At 37.6% G+C, this 20,466-nt stretch overlaps 1 protein-coding gene across 2 annotated transcripts in view; it reads right to left on the reverse strand.

The window, feature by feature from the left end:
- Nucleotides 1-237: 237 nt before the first annotated feature.
- LOC145764543 (prominin-1-A-like) overlaps nt 238-20,466 on the reverse strand; it is a 59,632-nt gene continuing 39,403 nt past the window's right edge. The window contains exons 17-26 of one of the 2 annotated variants that reach the window (XR_014288487.1): nt 16,419-16,568; nt 15,753-15,842; nt 13,574-13,680; nt 12,386-12,451; nt 11,521-11,562; nt 8,934-9,008; nt 6,380-6,448; nt 5,799-5,933; nt 3,616-3,724; nt 238-1,770 (exon numbers count right to left, since the gene is read on the reverse strand). Coding sequence is in view for 1 of the 2 variants with exons in the window: in XM_082576165.1 (XP_082432291.1) it covers nt 1,737-1,770; nt 5,799-5,933; nt 6,380-6,448; nt 8,934-9,008; nt 11,521-11,562; nt 12,386-12,451; nt 13,574-13,680; nt 15,753-15,842; nt 16,419-16,568 (768 nt within the window). In the remaining variant the exon portion in view is untranslated. The remainder of the gene's footprint in view (nt 1,771-3,615; nt 3,725-5,798; nt 5,934-6,379; nt 6,449-8,933; nt 9,009-11,520; nt 11,563-12,385; nt 12,452-13,573; nt 13,681-15,752; nt 15,843-16,418; nt 16,569-20,466) is intronic. The other variant, XM_082576165.1, reaches the window with a different exon arrangement.

Below are 20,466 nucleotides of genomic sequence, written 5' to 3' on the forward strand. Positions count from 1 at the left end.
TGAGTACGATCGGGCATTTGGATCGAATAGCAAAGCGAGAAAACAACAAGACTTTGAAACAGGTCAGTAGGAAAGTAAAACATTGGCAGGGTAGGCATATTAGGCAACTCTGAATACATAGGCTACTTTTAGTTGATATAAACAGGTCAAGCGCACACCCCGAGAGTCGATCCAGCGCCGCTTCAAGATCAAGCGGCGCTGGTTCGACTCTCGGGGTGTGCGCTTGAGCAACGCACGTTAAGGACTGCTCTCCATTCAGCGGCATCTAATGAATGGAATAGTTCCCCGGCAACAAGACTTCAACAATCGGAAACTTCACTCTGTCAATCTCGGTGACCGGGCCGCGAAATATTTTTTCCCACGAGATTTTTGTCTCATTTGCATATTTTGGTAAAAGTTTGTATTAAAACCGTGTGAATTCCGCGTTTTTTCGTTGGCACGGTTAGTTCAGTGGTTTCATCCTTGCCTAGAGATCGTGAGAACGAGGGTTCGACGCCCGTCGAAGTCAGACTTTTTTTTTCATTAAAATAATTTTCGCGGTGCACAAGAGCTTTTCAAAAAAGTAGGGTTAGGGAAAGCTTATATTTTATTATCATTGCACAATTTCATTGGCAAATAGTTATTTCGCAATCTGAATCAACCAATCTCTCAAAACACTTTCGGAAAATCTTACTTTTAGAGTGACTATCAATCAATCAATCAATCAATCAATCAATCAATCAATCAATCAATGTTTTATTTGTCAGTAACAGGAACATAGGTAGATGTTTGAAATATGCAATTAATGTACACAATGCAAAGTTACACAAGTTCCCATACCGACTGGGAGACAACGAAACGACCATACGGTCTACAAGTCAATTGCCACCCTACCGAAATGACGATTTTGCCATTTAAACTAAGCTCACAAGAGAGAGAGAAAAGAGAGAAAAAAAATGAGAAAAAAGAGAGAGAAAAAAACTAGAATCAATGAGACAAAAATCTCGTGGGAAAAAAAATTTCGCGACCGGGCCTGCGTCAGTGATTCAAAGCCTCTACAAGTAGTATGCGAAACTGCCAGGATTAAGCTCTGTAAGAAGCTTTCCCAGTCCGAGGATAAAGATTCAATCAATCAATCAATAAACCCCTTGGTTCAAGCAAATTATTTTCCTGCATTTTCTTCAATGCAAATTTTCCATCCGACTGCTGTCCGAACTGGTGTTGTCAGAGCACGAATCAGAATGATGTTCTTCGCTGTCAAGTCGCCGTCTTTTTGGTTCAAAGAGAAATCCTTGTCTTGTTTCAGACACCTTGTTTATGCTCAATATACAATGACCTATGCGACGTTTTTAAGGCAAATGCATGAAGCTGTTTACTTGATTGCCAGCCTATGACGTCACAGGACACATAGCGCCATCAGGTGGCCGATTTTCATTTGGTTATATCTCCCAAACAAAATGGCATATCAAAAAAAAAATTCGAAAAATATAATAGTTAAACACTAAAGAATCACCAAAAAAATTTTAATTTTTCATTTCAGGTCCCCTTTAAATAGTTGTAGGTTATATCTTTTAGCAATTTGCATCCGGCCCGCAGCTGTTAATCTCGCAGCAATCCGGCCCTCAGAGAAAAAAGTTTGGTGACCTCTGGTTTAAGTAAAAGCAATACTCTTGTGCAAAATGGACAAACAAAACACAGTAGAAATTTTAGTGAAAAAGATTCAAAGAAAACAATACAACTCTGTTCACAATTGTGCTTCAAAATGGTTCCTCAGGTCCGGCTTTGATAGATCTGCACAACAAAGAAAATAAATGAATTAGCAATATTCGATTTGATGTGTAGTCGAAACACATCTTTTGGGCAAAACAGCAAGCACTCTTGAAATTATTTTAACAAAATCTACTTATCAAACATTCAGGGAATAACATCCAATTTATCTTAACCCATATTTGGACAGATCAGTAAATAAAGTCTCCTAGATTTATCATACTTCTTGTACAACTGAAGTTTACTAATATACTGTAGCTTAGGCCTTATATTTAATAACTGGGCAAGTGGTTAGCGCGTTGGGCTCGCAGTCGAGAGCCTGCATGTTCGACTCCAGCCACCCGCACTTGCTGTTGTTTCTCTGGGCAAGAAACTTTACGATAATTGCCTCTACCCAGTGATCGATTTCGAGTAATGGGTAGTACCAAATTTAAATCATAAGTAAAGTAGACAACCGGAAACAGACATTGCCGTCGGCTGCAGCGTGGGTCAGGTGTACGTCGGAAGGCGTACACCAATGCATAGCGCTCAAGTCCGCTTTCCCGCAATGCAGGGTAAAGGTACGAAAAAAAAACAACTTGAAAAAGTATTCGATTTTTTACATCAATTTTTAAGAACGCAAGCCGAATGCGGCTGGTGGAATTATTGTTAAAAACAAAACAGAAGTTAACTTCATATCAAAAGGTAAAGTATTTGTTGTCGATATTTCTTGTTGAATAAAACTTGATTGGTAACGCTCAGTCGCAACTCAGCAGATTGTCTTTACATTTAACCTAGTCGCTTTTTATCACAAGAGAAGTAGTTACATTGACTTTGGAAATAGCGAAACAAAATTTTTAGTAATTTGCTACAGGAAAGGATTGTTGTTGGCTGCTCGTGACGGTGATGGATTATAACCAGGACAGGAACATGTCAATCGCGTCGTCCCAGGGGGTACTGAAGTTCAGGCCTTGATAGCTGTCTTTGCTGAGCAAGCATGCCTCACATTCCGTTCTATATAACTAAGATTTGTTCGGCCACAGAAAAGCGACGTTCTAAAAGTTATCCGCCCAACAAAGTGCTTTGAACGACAAATACTTGAAACAACGAAAAATACAAAATCTATAACTGTAATCATAGAGACAACGCAGTTTTACGATCTTTAATTTGCAAAACCAGCGATAGAGCTTAGATTGGGCAACGAGTAAGCTCTAAGTTTGATACATGTTTTTACTGCTGGGTAACTATTGTGAAACATGGAATATCGAACATCAAACGTTCAGAAAGCTGGTGCAAACTGTTATTACCACAGCGAACGCGCAGCATCAGGCTAAAACAGATCATTAGTTTCTACATTGTGAAGTAAAATTAACATTTTCAATGGATATCAAACTACTGTACTTATTTATACTACTACAGTTAATAAAAATTTATATAATTTCATATCTGCAGACAGTGCACACCGTTTCGACCTCCCGGTCTCATCAGTGCAGTAGTTACACTAGAATAATGGCCATGGAGATATATATACCTCCATGTGACATTTTCCCATTTGTGGTACCTTATCAGTAACCAAAAATGGTACTACTGCCAACCTTGCCAAAGTGCTCAAACTGCAAGCAGTGAGCTTTGCGCAATGCATAGCAAGGTGCCTCCAGTAAAGTGCTCAATTGGCGTAAACCAAGAGCGTCTGTGTTTGTAAAAAGCTTTGATTTCAGAGAAAATTATATTTTCCTGAGTGTAGCTTAGGCCCCCCAAACATGGTTGGTTTTTACGACGCGATAAAATTTCGTAAATTTGTAACAGTCATGTAAATGCTTTAGCAACCGGTAATAACCTTTCCCTAAAAGTTCAGTGTCGCAGACATAATAATTGCAAAGAGGCACTCACAATTTTGTATTGCTAGACGGTAACGATTCTCTCTATGGTGCTTTTCTTCTAAAAAGGTTAATATTCATCAGGAGCATCTGACGAGCCCGAAATGACGATTTTCACCTCCCTATCAGATAAGAATAAAATTATGTAGTGAAAAAAACTAAATAAAATTAATGGATTCTGTCGGTCGAACTCCACCTAGCACCAACAATAAATTAAATCAAACATTGCTCAACGGGACCACGTCGTAAAAAAACCAAACATTTGAAAAATGCGACTAGGTCTTGTAGGTGTGTGTGATGACCACGACGCATATCGAAGCTCAGGTCACATCAAAAGAGGAGGTGTTTCGTGTTGGTGAGATATGGTTGAAGATTTTGCACTGCAGCCTAATTGTTTAAAATGTAAATCAACCGGTTTTATAAGCATGATCATTCTTGCTTTGAACAGCCTACATTTCAGCCAAATTGTAACATAGATTAATCTTGCACTGCTACATTCATTCCGAATATTTGTAATCGTGACCGAATGTTTTGAAATGAGTGGATTACTGTAGCTCGGTTGTTCTCAACCTCGATTCCGCGGATTCAAATGAGTTCGCCGATGGTTCTGACTGAGTCCGCAAGCACGTCAACTTTACAAAATAAAAATTTTGAATCAAGTTATTTTATACACTTGTCACGTAATAACTCTTTCAGTTGTGTGGTACGTTCCACAACGTACACTTACAAACCTTTCAACCGAATCGTGAATTGAATGTCAATAATTAGTCTACATTTTCTCGGTGTCGTAAATTCGCAACCTAGCGCGTTTAAAAAAGGCAAAACAGCCCTTGCTTCCCGAGTTCTTCGTAGTGTCACGGAGTCATTTTATGAAGAGAGAGTTGTTCGAGAGACTGCTGGCCTTTAATGTGCAATCAGCAGGCTACTTTCCTGAAAGAGCAATAGGCTATCATGTACTTCGTCATCGCTTCATGCGACAATAATGGGATCGCCAGTTTGTTTTTCTCTTTGAGTGATTTTTCAGCTATGTAAAAAAAAAGGATGGAAAACGTTTTAAATTTTTTGGAAGTGAATGATGCATCCAAATGAAAATCAAATTGTAGATGGTATCAAAAACGTTTTTGACGTAAACGTAAATGCAAAAGACAATGACTTGGATTTTCACGCTGTTCGTCGTATCATGTTTTCGGGTCGAATCTGTCTTAAGTCGGCTTGTTGAGAGCATCTGTCTACGAGTGAATGGGAATATTCTTTCACACAATTACAGTTAAGCATTTAAGTGGATAAAAAATTCTTTTGACGTATCAGTGCTACAGGTTCGGTTAAAGATGGACTACATTACAGAACATTTAGGCTAGTTGAGTTGCTAAGCTTACAATTACGGAAATAAAAGCTTAAAATTATTTTTTAAACTCAATTGTGGTCAAACGTTCAATTAATAGAACCAAAACTTAATAAATTCCACGAGCAGGCAACAAAATCCTTTTTACCCTTTGCGACTAAGTGCTTGCGCAAAGCTGGATTTTCAGCTCCAGCTTTGATAAAATCCAAGTATAGCAAGGTTCACGACCAACTTCAAGCGTAAGACGGTATCAAACGCGCATTATAAACCATAATTCTTGATGTTAATAAACTTGTGAAACAATTTCAAGAGGAAGGTTGTCAATTAGATTTGCATTGCGTGTAGAAAATTAACAATCACACTTGTTAAATTTATGTAGGCCTGAGTGTTGAAAAGACTACTTCATTTTTTAGTAATTCATATTCTCTCTCGTTGCCGACCCCCTTTGATTGTTTGTAGTTGCCTCGCTGTTCATATGTACTTTCTTTGAGTCCGCAAATACTTATGCTGGTGTGAAAACAGTCTGCGGCCTGAAAAGGTTCAAAACCACCGAGTGTAGCCTCATTGTGCAACGAACAAGTCATCGTAGTCAATGTTGGAAATTTGACGTAAACTTGATCTCAAACGAGGAATAAACAGGCAATTGTAATCAATCGTTTTGAAAGTTTACGTAGGGAACTGCAATTGCATTATCACAATTACCCAATCCCCTGGTTATCACTATACTTCAAAGAATAATAATAACGCCAACGCTTCATTACAGTTCTGTAAAACTTGATGCATTACGAGTTTCGTTTTACACAGTAATTTACAAATTATCAAAAGTACAGCTGGATAGGCAAAGAAATCCTTACGTTTTGCTCCCAGATGGATCTGAAGTTCCCCCTGTCAATACTGTTGTTCTATGAGAATGCCCACTTTTACTAGAATGAGAATTTTGGCTTCTATGAGAACGAATTGACGATTTTGACACAGAACCTTTGGCTGCCCTATCAAATAAGAGTAACAATGAAGAGGTTTAAAACTTCATTAGATTCTAGTCTACAGTTCTACGTTCTTAGTTTTTGAGTGTAACATGTAAAATTAGCCCATTTTTGGATTTTGCATTCCACTGTTTCGTTAGATTATCCAAAAGTTTCAACCAGTTGGGTCTTAACAACAACGGCTGCTGTTATTTCTGCTTCTCTTCATTGACTTGAATTAAGCCTACAGAAACATTCAACAACCATAGACTGGATGACATTCAAGAAAAGAAAAGTTCTTTTATGTCTGAGCACCGATAAAGCCAACTCAATTGACAAAGACTAAGTACACTTCTAACACACGTCGAGAGACATTTTCAATAAGCCTTTTTGTTGCCTATCTCCTGGATTCCTTGAGTTTAACTGCTCGTGCACCTTGTTTCATAAGCACATTCTAACATTTACATACGTACATTTCAGTTTGCTCCATTCTTTCGCTTGAATTGGCACTTTCAGGTACCGGCAATGCTCCTGAATTCGTACTTTTGTGAAGTAACGAAAACAAAACAAATTAAATTCAATTTATTTAAAAAACAAAAGTAGTATAAAAAAATATGAAAAAAAACAGAGTTAGAATTAGTTGTTAGTTGGAAATTTAAAACATTATCTGGTAACATTCTTGTTTGATGCAACATAACCCCCCTCCTCTAGAAAAGGTGGGGTAAACATCGGACAACGCAATTCTCATCTGGCCAGCTTGCCGCAACTGGCGGACTACCCACTTAGCAATCGACCTATACAGCTTGTCTATAAATTCTAAGCTACCCTCCACATTGGGTGCTTGAAACGTCCGCGCACTACAAGACAAAAGCAACAATGGCCGACCAGAACGTCGCACAGCTTTAGTATGTAAAGAACTTGCACGCTTCAACATCGATGTGGCAGCTCTCAGCGAGACCAGATTTGCTGGAGAAAGCAGGGTAAGAGAAAGTGGAAATGACTATACCATCTTTTGGAAAGGAAAGAGCACTGACGAGCCGCGCATTCATGGTGCAGGTTTTGCAATCCGTTCCCAGTTTGTAAACAAACACAATCTTGTCCCAAGTGACCTTCTCGCAGCACTGTAGATTTGATTTTTTGTGCTCGACAACTCTAAGAAAAGTGTCAAGAACAACAACAACCTCTTTCATTTATTTTTGGGATTTGAAGAAGGCATTTGATAAAGTTCCTCGACTTGATATGTGGTCTGTTCTTGCTCGATTTGGATGTCCTGACGACTTTATTACCTTGATCCGTGCTCTCCATGATGGCATGCCTGGCAGAGTGTTACCAAAACATCCTCTCCGATTCATTCCGTGCTACAGGTGGTCTCAAACAAGGGTGCGTTCTTGCACCTACATGTTTTTTACTGTAAGCGGCTGCAATGCTAAACGAGCTTCACAAACCTCCCCTGGTATCAACATGCGCTGTCGCATGGACGGGGGCTCTTCAGTCTTACTCGCTTACATGCAAAGTCAAAAACCTCTGCTCATGCAATTCATGAGTTACAGTTTGCCGATGACAATGCCACACCTGTTTGTACTATTGATGATCTCCAAACAATAGCCACTATATACAACAACTCTTATGAGCATTTTGGAATGGAAGTTAACCTTGATAAAACTAGGATAATCAACCAAACGCCACCAGATCACAACCCTCAGAGATCAATATCAATGAATGACCTCTAGGTGAAGTAGACTACTTCTAGTACCTTCGTAGCATACTTTCAACAGCACCAACATGTGCAAAGGATATTGAACATTGCATAAAAGCAGCACATTGTGCTTATGGAAGACTTAACCATCATGTTTTCAACAACCATGCTATATCTATCCACACAAAAATTATGGTCTTCCAGTCAGTCGTTCTTACCACCCTTCTCTATGTATGTGAAACCTGGACATTATACCGCCGTGACATCAAACGACTTGAAAATTTCCAGCAGGGGAAACAGAGGCAAATACTAGGCACTCGTTGGGAAGATCGTCTCACCAACGATGCAATCCTTGATCGCGCTAGGTTGCCTAGTTTAGAACCACCATATTGCAACACCGCCTTCGCTGGACATGACATGTCGTGCAAATGGACCAAACGATGCTCCCTCGAATAATGCTTTATGGTGAACTATAGACAGGGTAAAGACCCCACGGAAGACCAAAAATGAGATACAAAGATCAGCTGAAAGTCTCCCTCACCATGTAAACATTGGTTTAGATTCATGGGAACAACTTGATAGCGACAGATCACTCTGGAGAAAAAGATCTAGGGAAGACGAAACCAATGCTCGGACACGAGCTGAAGCCAACGACGACCTCCTCAATGGGCGCTTTCTCTTCATTTGCTTACGAACCCTTTGTAGACCTAATTTTGTTTGTTGTCAGTTCAAGTTGGTATTTCACCAGTGACCTCACTAGCCGTACAGGGAAAGCATTGATAGTAAGCTTTGAACAAAACTACCATAGCTAAGCTTGATCAGTGAAGGTAAAGGTAACTCTCATACTTGAATCCAAGCATTAAGGGATGAGATAAGGTTCTTTATTGTACTAAACCATCCGCACAAACGAGAGTAGGGTAGCCAGCTCCTTTCTTTCGCCCACCTTTTCCTCAGCATTTACACCCACTCAATTAATTACACCCTGGGTAGAGTGTTTTTAACATCCAGCTTAAGCCGGGAGTCGAAAAGCTACGATTGAGCTACTGCTACGAGCTACGATTGCATGACTAGAAAGCGAGCGTCTCATCTGTTGCACCATCTCACCGCTTATAAAAATAAATTAATCATCACCAAAGTAATTTAAAATTACAGTGGTAAGCTTAAAAATATAAGATTAAAAAGTTAGTGAAAAGGAAATAACCAAGTGAGCTACCTACATATCTGGAAAGATGTTCTAAAAAGATGTTTGTTTGTTAGACATCAACCTGATACAGAGAGCTTGACAGTTCCTAACCGGTTCTATAAGCACACTCTAACATAAGTTAACTCACATGTCAACTTGTCCCATTTTGTGGGTTGAAGTGGGACTCTTCTGCCTCGGCGATGCTGACCTCACTGATGTCTTACTGTAGCAAAAAAAAAAGCAGGTAGAATCAGTTCAGTTTGTTTTTATTTTAGATCATTACAAAAACAACACGAGTATGCCAAACAAAGCACGTATCAGAGGTCTAATGAAAGGTAGAAGCGACAAAACGCAAACAATATAACGTGCTTGATACTGAAGCAGGATAATCCGTTTAAAATCGGCACGGTCGCAATACCTTAGAACGCAGAAAATAAATCAAAATTATAAGTTATAGTTTATTAAATGCTGTGAAGTTAGGTAAAAAGCCTAAGAGTTATATTTGGTAAGTTTTTAGGTCACCCTAATTGACATAGGCTATTACGGCTGAGCCAGTTAACCCTATCTTAATACGAGCTGTTTTCGAACGCGGAAAGCACTTCACGGGCTATCTTAGCCCCGTGCTAATTAATCGCTAATAACAGGAGCTATGAAAATCACAAAGCCAAAATATATTACAAGATAATATAGCCTTGTGTATTGTGCATATAGAAATTAAATATTTACCCAACAAATTTATTGAAATAAAGTGTTTGAGATGAAAAAACGTCAGAAAGTCGGTTTTTATTCTAATTTCCCGAAAATAGCTTTAAAATTGAAATTTTTGAATTATAACATAGAGTAATGCTAAACTAAACAAAAAATAACTTTTGCTCATAATGTCTAGCCACCTGAGACGAAATGCTTATTGTGAAGGGCAGGAAGGTAGAAAAATGACCAGTTTAGGTTTAGAAAATTTGCAAGAAATAAAAACTAAAAGTCAAGAAATTTCACATTTCTAGCATATTTCCTTATGTGAAATTATTCACTGTTAGAGTGGGGCGTCCTCATAGCCCGTGTCGCTACAGATAGGGTTAAAACGGCTATGTTGTTTTTCTCGTCATCAATTGCTTTTTTGTCATAGCCAATCCAGGTCATGTCTGGTGCTTGAGATTTTAGTATAAATGGTTAGGATGTTTTAATTTGTTAAAATGTCTACCCCATTATTATAAAAGCATACTAGAGATTCGGTTCAATTTGGTGTCTGGAGATTATGAAAATACGCGATCCTTATGCGGACGGTGAGGTTTTAGGCTGCACATGCGCGTGCATACACTGATGAGGGAAGAAACGTAATCTGTTTATTTCTTCAAATTTTTCATTTATTTGGTCAAATAGATTATACTGTAGGCCTATGTTTTCGACAACTTTCAGCATGCTTTTTCGAAATAGCCTAGCTTCAGATGAGAAACAGAAAAAGTCGATATTTGATAGAGAATAGCTGGTAAATTACGTTTCGCTCCGTGAATGCTACATGATTCAAGTTAGGTCGGGGTAACTTAATTCAGTTCTACTGTACGGTCTGTACCTTGCACGGTGCTTTTCAACAAGGCAAGGAAAATAACATGATAGGCAAGTTGCTGTTCTGTACAGCATTTGCATACTCCGGATAATATAAAGCGAAATCAAATTTGCTATACTAGAGAGGAAAAAAACAATGTATATTAACCATATCGCGCAATGACAACCAGTGACAACAAGATTCACAGAACATCAGCCTGACCTATTTAGGTAACACAAAATTTGAAAAATCGCAAATTAATGGAAACTAACATGTTATTAACGTGTTTTAACCAACCAGGTAGCCTAATATTCGACAAAGCGGGATACCACAGAGCCGGTAACGGAATAGTGTTGGGAAATGTAAACTATAAAGCTTTTATGCCTCCAAAACATAAATAGTAGGCTACATGTTTTCTGGTTGGTGTATAGCCGGCTACATAGACGAGTAGTGCATAGCCGATATCGCTAAGAGCATGTGGCTGTGTCAAGACACTTATAAGGCATATAGCCCTTAATTTTTCTCATGATTATGATTTATGAACAGTGCGTTGCTTCAGAGAGAAATGCATACGGTCCTTCTTAGGGCTATGGCCTGTTGAAGTGAACCTAAACCGATGGTTTGATCAGAACATTCGATTACTGTCATTTGCATTTGCAAAGTTTTGAGTAGCCTACTTCTTTCACAATAGTATTGACCAGTTCTGGGCTAGATAAAAAATGGCATTTAAGTTTGAAATCATCTAATAAATTGCCTGCCCATCCCATAGTTGAGCACCCCTTGTTCCTATAAATCCTTGGCACTACCCCAGCAACTGATGTGGAAATACTTTGAACACTCATATATGACATGGTCTGCAGATTCACATTCATATTGTTAGGCATTCAAAGCACGCTAGTTTTTTCATTAGCAAAACCGTGTCTTTTTATATGCAAAATTTACATTAGAACAGAAGTAACTAGCAATTTTTTTGCTCAATATGAAGAAACGCAAAACTTCATCGTCTGTTATTACATTTACTTCCACACGTATTTCGGCCGACGAAACAGCTTTAGGTTATTCCTAAAACTTGATTAAACTAAAATAATTACAATTTCTAGATTAGTTAGATGAAAGACAAAACGTGATTGTTTTCACGTTCAATTCAATATACAGTATAAGGAATGGTATTCAAAGTAACTTAAAAGTGGCTTACCTGGCTCCCTTCGTTACTTCACTGGCGGCATTAATGCGATCACTAAATAGAAAATAAGCATAGTTAAATGTCTGCGAGTTAAATGAGTTAAATGTTTGTTAAAAGCGAGTTAAATGTCTATTGTATTTCTAGACGTTTAATATAAAATAAACGATAATAATTGTAGCGATAGCCTACCAAGTGAGAAAACCATTCACCTCTTGTACTTACTGACTTATGTGCACAAAAACAACTCAATATATATCAAGAAAGCACCGCAAAACAATCAACTACGGAACGTGGTACAGAACGCTTAATTGATTACACGCGCAGTGCGGTGGTAATCAATTCCAACGTCTGTACCAGAAAACGCTGAATGTTATAATGTAGTGAGGCAGGTCACAAGTTTACATAAAATCAACGTAAATAAAATGACGACTATAACAATGTGAAAACTCAGAAAGGAAACAAAGCTACCTTGCTTCTCTAGATTTTCATGGAAAAAAAAATAATTGTATAAAATAATTTACACGTTGAATTTATTGCTACATAATACTAGGTATTCTAATTCTTTTCATCACAAGATTGCATTAATGTTCATGCAACATTTAAAAACCACTGCTTGATACATGGCGCACTGGCTTAAAATGCCAATTTATCACAAAAGTAAATTCTACTTAATATAATCAACAATTAAAAATGTTTTAAGCCAATGCGCAGGAACAAAGTTGAAATAAAGTAATTTGCTTTGTTTCAACTTTGAGAAAGTAGGCTATGACTACACATCTAATGGAGAATACAGGTATGCTATAAATTCTTCTTTGAATATGCTATAGTGTAGATTGTGACATAGATTTAACACAGAGTTATTATTATTTAGACTCACTGTAGATTCAAATGATCGTATCGTGAGTTTATTTTATCCAATTGATCCACCTCTAACCACTCATCGCTGTAAGAAAGTTGGATTGTTAGAAAACAAATTCTTGAGGTTTAAAATACTTTATTTTTAATACTTCTATGCAGCAACATCATAAACTTGCTTCTGGTGCCTGGACAAGTATCATAGAAAAGAAATGTCAAAAAAAACAAATGATTGGATCATGAATGTCCTGAAGTAACAACGCTTAGTCTCCGCTCTGACTAACTAAGGACTGCTTCGACAGTTCTTTTTGACGTCTCCATGCTAAAAACAGTTGGAGTATTTTTGTTAGGGGTTCTTAAACCAGATGCGTGAACCCCTCAACAATTCACGGACCAGTTTTAAAGGGTCAGTGAAGGTCCAATGAAAAATCTTATAATAACATTTAAAAACTGAAATGTATATTTACAAAAAGATTATTTGTAAATATTTAAACTTTCAAAAATCTTATTTAAACTTTAAATTGAATAGACCAATGCGTTAATACGTAATACACAATGCAGAAAACTGCTGCGGTTTCTTAGTGTCCTGACCCCAAAATATAATCCTGAATTGACAAGTATAATGGGAAGACATCATCCATATCTTTTGTGAATAGAAACTTTGCCATGTCAAAAAAGATAGTTCTGAAACTTGTTATTACAACCTCACATATTTCTCAACAGGAAGGGCAAACAGACGCTACACAACTTCTTGGGAAGTAATTCACATGTGGTGTAAAACATAAGTAAAATGCTTGAGGCAATCATTTATATGGTATCTTCAGTGCTAGATTAGATTTTTGTTTAAATTTAATTATTTATCTGTCGTATCTTTTTTTCACCAGAATTTTATTTTTGAATTGTGTGGTCCAGTTTTAGATGGTTTTTGAAACATTAGTATGTTTCCATGTGACGAAATTGCTAAAGTTACATAGCACAACTATTGCCCTTTTTATTCTTTAATGTAATGGAAGCCGTCCAAGTGACTTGTGGCTTTGAGGGGGTGTAAAGATTGAGCTTGTTCATCAAGTCCAGGCCTATGGTTACATATCAATTGGGTAGGAAGGCATGACGCAAATGTTGAAGTGAATTGTTATTTTCCAAAACAAGAATTTGTGCTCAATATGTATCGGACTAGGTAACGATGAACGGCATTCAAAGAAATACTTACTCAACTTCCTCGTGCATTCTTCTGTAAAATTTGGCTAACTTCAGTCCTATAGCTGTGGCTGGGATTAAGGAAACCAAACTCCAGCCAAGTGAAAACCACATCCCGTTCTGGCAAAAACAAAAACAAGTTTGCATTATCGAAGTATACAACCATCCACTGCATCTGTTTCTCAAATTGAAACCTTTCCAGTTCTAAAACCACCTCCAAACGCAAGTAGTTGTGTGTTTACAAAATAACGGTAGCTTACGTTGCTGCTAAATTTTCACCCTTATATTCTACATTGTATGTTTTTGTTGTTCTTCTCATTTTAGTTGGGACTTCATGTTGAATTTGAAGACTCGCCATCAAATAATACTTCAGATATTAATGTGAAACATACATGAACAACATGTTCAGAACTTAATTTTCCATCTAAAAGGAAGTTGAATGGTTTAATACGCGACCTCGAGCTAACAATATCAGATATTAATATCGAAATTAAACGCATGGAATTTTCTAGGCTTTGTTTACTTCAATGTAGTTCTGGACCTTTGCTATTGCAAAGATGTGAATGGTTTAATTAATGTTGTTGGAATAGAACATGACCCAAGTCACTGGCAACTTGTTATTGACTGTTTCACCAATAGCCTTAAAGCAGTTTTATTTCATAATGGGAATAGACATTTGTAAATTTCTCTCCTTTACTCAATGCAAATGAAAGAAAACTACAAACATGTCAAGCAACTATTGCTTAAACTAAACTGTACTAACTGCATATTTTAAGATGTTGGCGCTTTTGTATGGTCACAATGTAACTAAAGAAACCAAACTCCAGGCAAGTGAAAATCACAGCCCGTTCTGGTAAGAAAACCACAAGTTTGAATTAGGTACTGAATTAGGTAGAAAAATAACGTGGTTTTGGATTACGTAAATAAGTTAACGTGCAAAAGATTTGATAGTGAATTTTAAGTTACACAGTACCAGATAAGAAGCGGATATAGAACACACTCCAGAGCTTCACTTTGTACAAAATATAACAACAATTTAAAATGATATGTATAGCTGAAAACGTCGTGATGACAGGTTACTTGAGCAAATTTCGGCGAAAAACGTTGTATTAGTTTCTACCAAGTTCTAATTCCTATTGTAGTCAACCCCGGTTAATCGATCCTCATTTGATCGGACCATTATTCGCTGGTCCCGAATCTAAATCGATTTTTTTGTACAAATTTCTCCGCTTAATCGGATAACTATCTTGCTTAATTGAACCACTCACTCACCAAAAACAGGTTTTACGATTTGTTCTCGTAAAGATATTAGTGGCAAGGTTTGCCAGATATTTTTCATAATTATGTCCAATTGTCCAGCCCAATTGCAACTAAAAGTAGTCCAATCCAACTACAGGTTGAAACAAGCCCAAAAATAGCTAACATAACTACTAGAAAGTTTACATAATTTGAAATCAAAACAAAATATTTTAGCCAAAACATTTTTTTTTGTAAAATTTAGTTTGAATTGAAACCAAACGAAATTAACCATCACACAATTCGCGATAACGCCAAAAGACAATCGACTCTGGATGCATTTTTTTCAATAACTACTGATTCTTTACAGCATTTTGTTTAGATTGTTGATGGTGTTAGTTTAGTTTTTAGTTTATTTTACTTTATCTTTTGCGGAGAAACATGGGACAGGAGTTCAAGGTGCATTAGACAGAAAGATGGCAGCAGAACGAAGAAGTTATTGACACTCAAAAATAGTAAAATTTGTTCATCCCGCTTAATCGGACCACTCACCTTAATCCGATCAGTTTGGCTTAGTTCCGATGTGGCTTGATTAAGCGGGTTTGACTGCATTTTGCGTATCAAACCCCAATGTTTGCAATGCGAGAGTTGTCTAGTTGCAAGACTATATAGTTTGAAGGTTAATTAACGCAAGTCCTCGGCAATCCAGGTACAAACGCCAATAAACAGAACAATTGTTTTTTGTTTGTTTTTTTCATTTTCATTTTTTTCATTTTCATTTTCATTTTCATTGAAAAATTGAACCAATTGACACCTTGGTTCAATTTTTTCATTTCAGTGGTAAAAATTACCCGACGTATTTAGCTTATAATTAAAGCATGGTAGTTGTGGAGCACAACATATTGTGTCAGGGCCTATTGTTTTAGGTTTGGTCAGGTCATGATCACTGTACTCACCAAAACATCGATGAAGTTTTCACAAACCAAAGAAATGCTACTTGTGTAAACTTGATAAAGGGGTCTGCAGGCGCCAAAGTTATGCATTATCTATAAAAGAAAAAAATGAACAAGCAACAAAATCAACTTTTCACAAGGACAAGAAACAGTATTTATTTCATTACTGTGACAGTAAAGTCATGAGCGCATAAATTTTGTGTTTACTTTAAATTCATCAGATAAACACAGAACGTTAGTCCTAAAGAAGTTAGTAATCCTTTTAAACACTTAAATTTTCCAACTCAAAAAATGTTGATGGATTAACTTTTCGGGTTTACGTAGGTGGTTGAAATTTAGTTTAAGCGGACCGAAAGACAAGAAAGCAAATCTTCGTGTCCATCTTTTCATCAAGCATGTTATTGAGCATGCCATGCTGCCATTAGGCTACGCAATACGCATGCCATTCTGTGTCCTGCTAACGACACAGCCAAGTTCTCTTGAGCAGAGATGAATCGGCATCCTGTCGAGTGTTGTACACGGCTACGCAGCTATCGACTCACTTGCTAAAACAAAGGCTGGAAATTGAAATGGAGCAAGTATAACAGATCATACCAACAGCGTTTCACATGAACATAAATACAAAACATAGCAACCACTGTCCTAACCATTTAGCGGTTAGATTCCAACCTGTTGTTGAAACCAATCCGCATATCCATCAATGTCACTCAAAAGTAGATCCGTAAATTTTTGTGTCGCATTCAGCACGTATCGTGATCCATTTGTCGAAATATCAGCATCGAATCCTTTGAGAGCAGCATCAAGGTCGTCAATTCGTCTCTAGAAACGTAGAAATTATATAGGAAGGCTTGAAATAATAATAAAAAAGTGATTTTTGTATTTCCACTAATTGCGACAGCATACACTGCAATCACTGGTGCAACAAAACAGATAACTGAAAGCAGCAAAGGAACATTATAGTCAGCTGCTGGCGTTGTATTGGAATTGTCGGCTGCGTAGCCGAGTGGTTAGAACGTCTGCGCGACGTTCGAACGGACTTGAGTTCGACACCGCTCCAGAGCACGCGGCTGTGTCTGGGCAAAGACACTTAATGGCAAGCCAAAATAAGGGGAGCAGCTGACTCGAAGACTATATGTAACTTCGCTGCTTCCTGTCGTCTGTTGTATCTTATCTGTGATCGCAGTGTACTGTATGTTATCGCAATGGGCGCAAATAAAAACAGGATTATTATTATTATCTTGTAGAAACATCGCCGCGTGCCATCGAGCGGTATCGAACCGACTTTCTTTTGAGGATCGGCCAGACAGTTTTGTAACTCGACCACACAGCCGAGGAAGGATAACGTTATTTTATTTAAAAATCAATTTAAAGCACAGTGCCGGCAAAAAGTTTAGAAAGTTTTGGAAAAAAACTTAAAAATCAGATTAATATGTTTTTTTATTATTAAAACTTCCACAAACTTTATCATATATCTAACACCTTCAATACACACCACATTGTATCATATGTACTAATATTTAGTGTGAAAACCTTTGTTTTTGATGACATTTTGAATAGGGCGGGGCAGGCCCGCAACCAGCAAATATTTTCGGGGGGGGCATTTAATTTTTATCAAAGAACAAACATTAAAATGATGCATTGTGACATTTTTATGTTAATGTCCACGCCGATTGATAAGGGACAAGAGTGTGTGACACCAGTGGCGTTGCCACAAACAAAAATTGGGGGGGCCAAATATTTGATGAATTGAAGAGAACAACAAAGTGTTTGATTTAAAACATTGCCACCTGATGTGCAGTGATGTATCCTGGTGGGGCAAGGGAAGCAATAAAGCTGGTGGGAGGTTAGAGCGTGCCGAAGGCACGCGTATTCTAGGGGGTCCGGGGGCATACTCCCCCGGACAAATTTTGCAAAATTACACTCAAATAATGGATTATAGCGCTTTCTGGAAACACTTTCAGGGTAATATTTGTATCAAATTTATTAGCAGATAAACAGCTATTAATTTATTAAAGGTAGCTATTACACACGAACGGGCAAAAACTGCGGCTAAAATTAGAGAACACGAAAAACTCAGGCTACTCTGTTGGGCTTTTGTGTAGCTAAGCGATTCTGAAATTGCTTCAACAGATCAGTTAAAAGAAGCGTAAATCGCGTAAATTTTGCGCGATTTACGATTTGCAAAATTTATTAGTGTCTTTCTGTGTGCCTAAAACAAGTCCTGGGGGGTGTTAATAGCCAGATGTCTTGAAAAACGATATAAATTTCTACAAATTATATTATATTTTCAATAAAGGGTTCAACAGCCATGGCCCTTTTCGCCCCCCCCCCCCCCCCGGTTACGCCTATGTGTGACACTACCATGTTACGGTTCAATGGTCATAACTTATGTCAATCACGTTTTTGTTTAGTACAGCATTAAAGGAAACTAGCCTTTGTAACCTTTTCTCATTTAGCTATGACTACCCGAGGAAGAAAATTACGATATTACAGTAATGTGTTCAGTCGATTACAAATAAAACACAACATCTGTAGGCTACGAACTGCATTGGCACGACTGGAGTCATAAATTAATCAATAACATATATTTACATCAACATAAACAAACAGATACATATGAATAAACTCAACACGATAATTACAAATTACAATCCTGAAACATTTTGTTGGCTCAACAAGCTTTTATGTTTGTAGGCCCAAAGAAGTTGATTTTGCAAATGCAAAATGACATTTTAATTTAGAGCATAATGTCTAACTTTCTACTTGATTTGGTAAGTTCGTTTAACACCAATTCCGCGCTTGGAATTTGAGTAACAGATAATGAGGATGCCAGCCTAGTTTATCGAACAAAATCGTTAGCATGGCTTCCAACCAGCGTAGCCTACTTTCGGTTTCGATAGTATGGCTTTACGTGTACGACGTACGTCTATTCATAGTACATTTCATACTGCATAGAACGCTTAAAGTTTTTTCAAAAAATTTCGGGGGGGGCAAATGCCCCCAATGCCCCCCCCCTGGTTGCGGGCCTGGGGCGGGGCATAGAGTCTGAGAGGTTTTTGCACATATTTTCGTCAATATGCATGCACCAAACCTCTGTAACAATTCGTTTTATTTCCTACAGACACGGACGGATTTTTGGATGAGTCAACCTTTTTGCAGTTTGCCTCCCATCGACCCTACGTCCGAAGACCTCTTTGCTCTTCACCAGTGAATCCTCGGTACATCCAAGCAACTGTCAAGCACCCTCCCTCTGTCATGGTTTGGGGGTGCTTTTCCAGTCAGGGCCGAGGGGACCTCTGTTTCTTACCTTAAGGTCAAACGATGAACGCCATACGCTACATCAGTGTCCTACATGCTCAACGTCTGACTTTTATGAACATTCACGGATGTACGACTTTCTAACAAGACTCTACTGTACACCATGTTATAAAGCTAAGGCGGCTATGAAGTGGTTTCAGACCAAAGGTATAAATGTACTGAAATGGCCAGGAAATTTTTCTGACCTGAATCCAATCGAGAATTTGTAGACTTTGATAAAACGGAAAGTCTCTAGATCAAATCCAAGAAATTTGGAGGAATTAAAACGAATTATTGCAGAGATTTGTTGCATGCATATTGTCGAAAATGTGTTCAAAAACTTCTCAGACTCTGTGCCCGCCCTATTCAAGATGTCATCAAAAGCAAAGGTTATCACACTAAATATCAGTACATATGATACGATTTGGTGTGCGTTGAAGGTGTTTGATAGATGATAAAGTTTGTTGAAGTTTTAATAATACTAAAAAACAAACAAAAATGTATTTAATCTGCTTTTTAATTTTTTTCCAAAACTTTCTAAACTTTTTGCCGGCACTGTAGCTATGAAAAAATAAATAGTTCCTATAATTGCCAAGGCACGAGGCAATTCAACACATGGCTTTACGAAGAAAAAAAAAAATTGCTAGATCTAGTAGCGATGGTTTGCATTGCAACACAGTGAAAAATTATTATTTTCTAAATTTCCCTCCTGATATCTCGATGGGTTAACATACATTCATACAATTACAAGATCATTACGGTCAAATGTTTTAAAAGAAAGAAGTTGAAGGTGAGCTCTTACTATTCAATTGATGACTTGCATTAATTATGCAATCAAATGTAATTACGTCAAAATTGCTTGCGCATTGCGCAATTTGATGCACAGATAGGTGAAAGTGAACAAGCCCCACTTGGTTGGAAAGCAACCTGGAGTTTTTTTGTGGATTTTATTTTCGGTTTACCACAGCCATGGGTCTACGCTAAAGTTATAAAAAAATAATATTCGTTTATTGTTAAAAAGTTGTCAATTGAATGAAGTACTGTGTACTTCAAATGGATCAGATCTCAGCAGCTTTTTTTTACTTGTAAAATAAGAGACACTTTTTTAAAGAGAAGACATACGAATTTAAAGACAACGATACACCAGCAATTTTTTGATGAATCGAGTAGGCCTTGAAATGAATTGCTCAACCACACACCTAGTGGGTTGAACCACCATTACTTGATTTTGCTGGTCCATTACAAAACCGAGGTTTATCCAACTGGGTTATGGTGGTGAAATTGTTTTCTAAAAATGTCAACTGGTTTTCCCACATTCTCTCTTCGAAAAACAATTCATCGAAGAACGATTGAGGATCGTTGAAAAACGTTTCGGAGGACATGAAATTTTATAGTGTGGAATAGAACAAGAAGTTTGGTG

This window comes from Aplidium turbinatum, chromosome 2, assembly GCF_918807975.1.
Source record: "Aplidium turbinatum chromosome 2, kaAplTurb1.1, whole genome shotgun sequence".
Taxonomy (NCBI): Eukaryota; Metazoa; Chordata; class Ascidiacea; order Aplousobranchia; family Polyclinidae; genus Aplidium; species Aplidium turbinatum.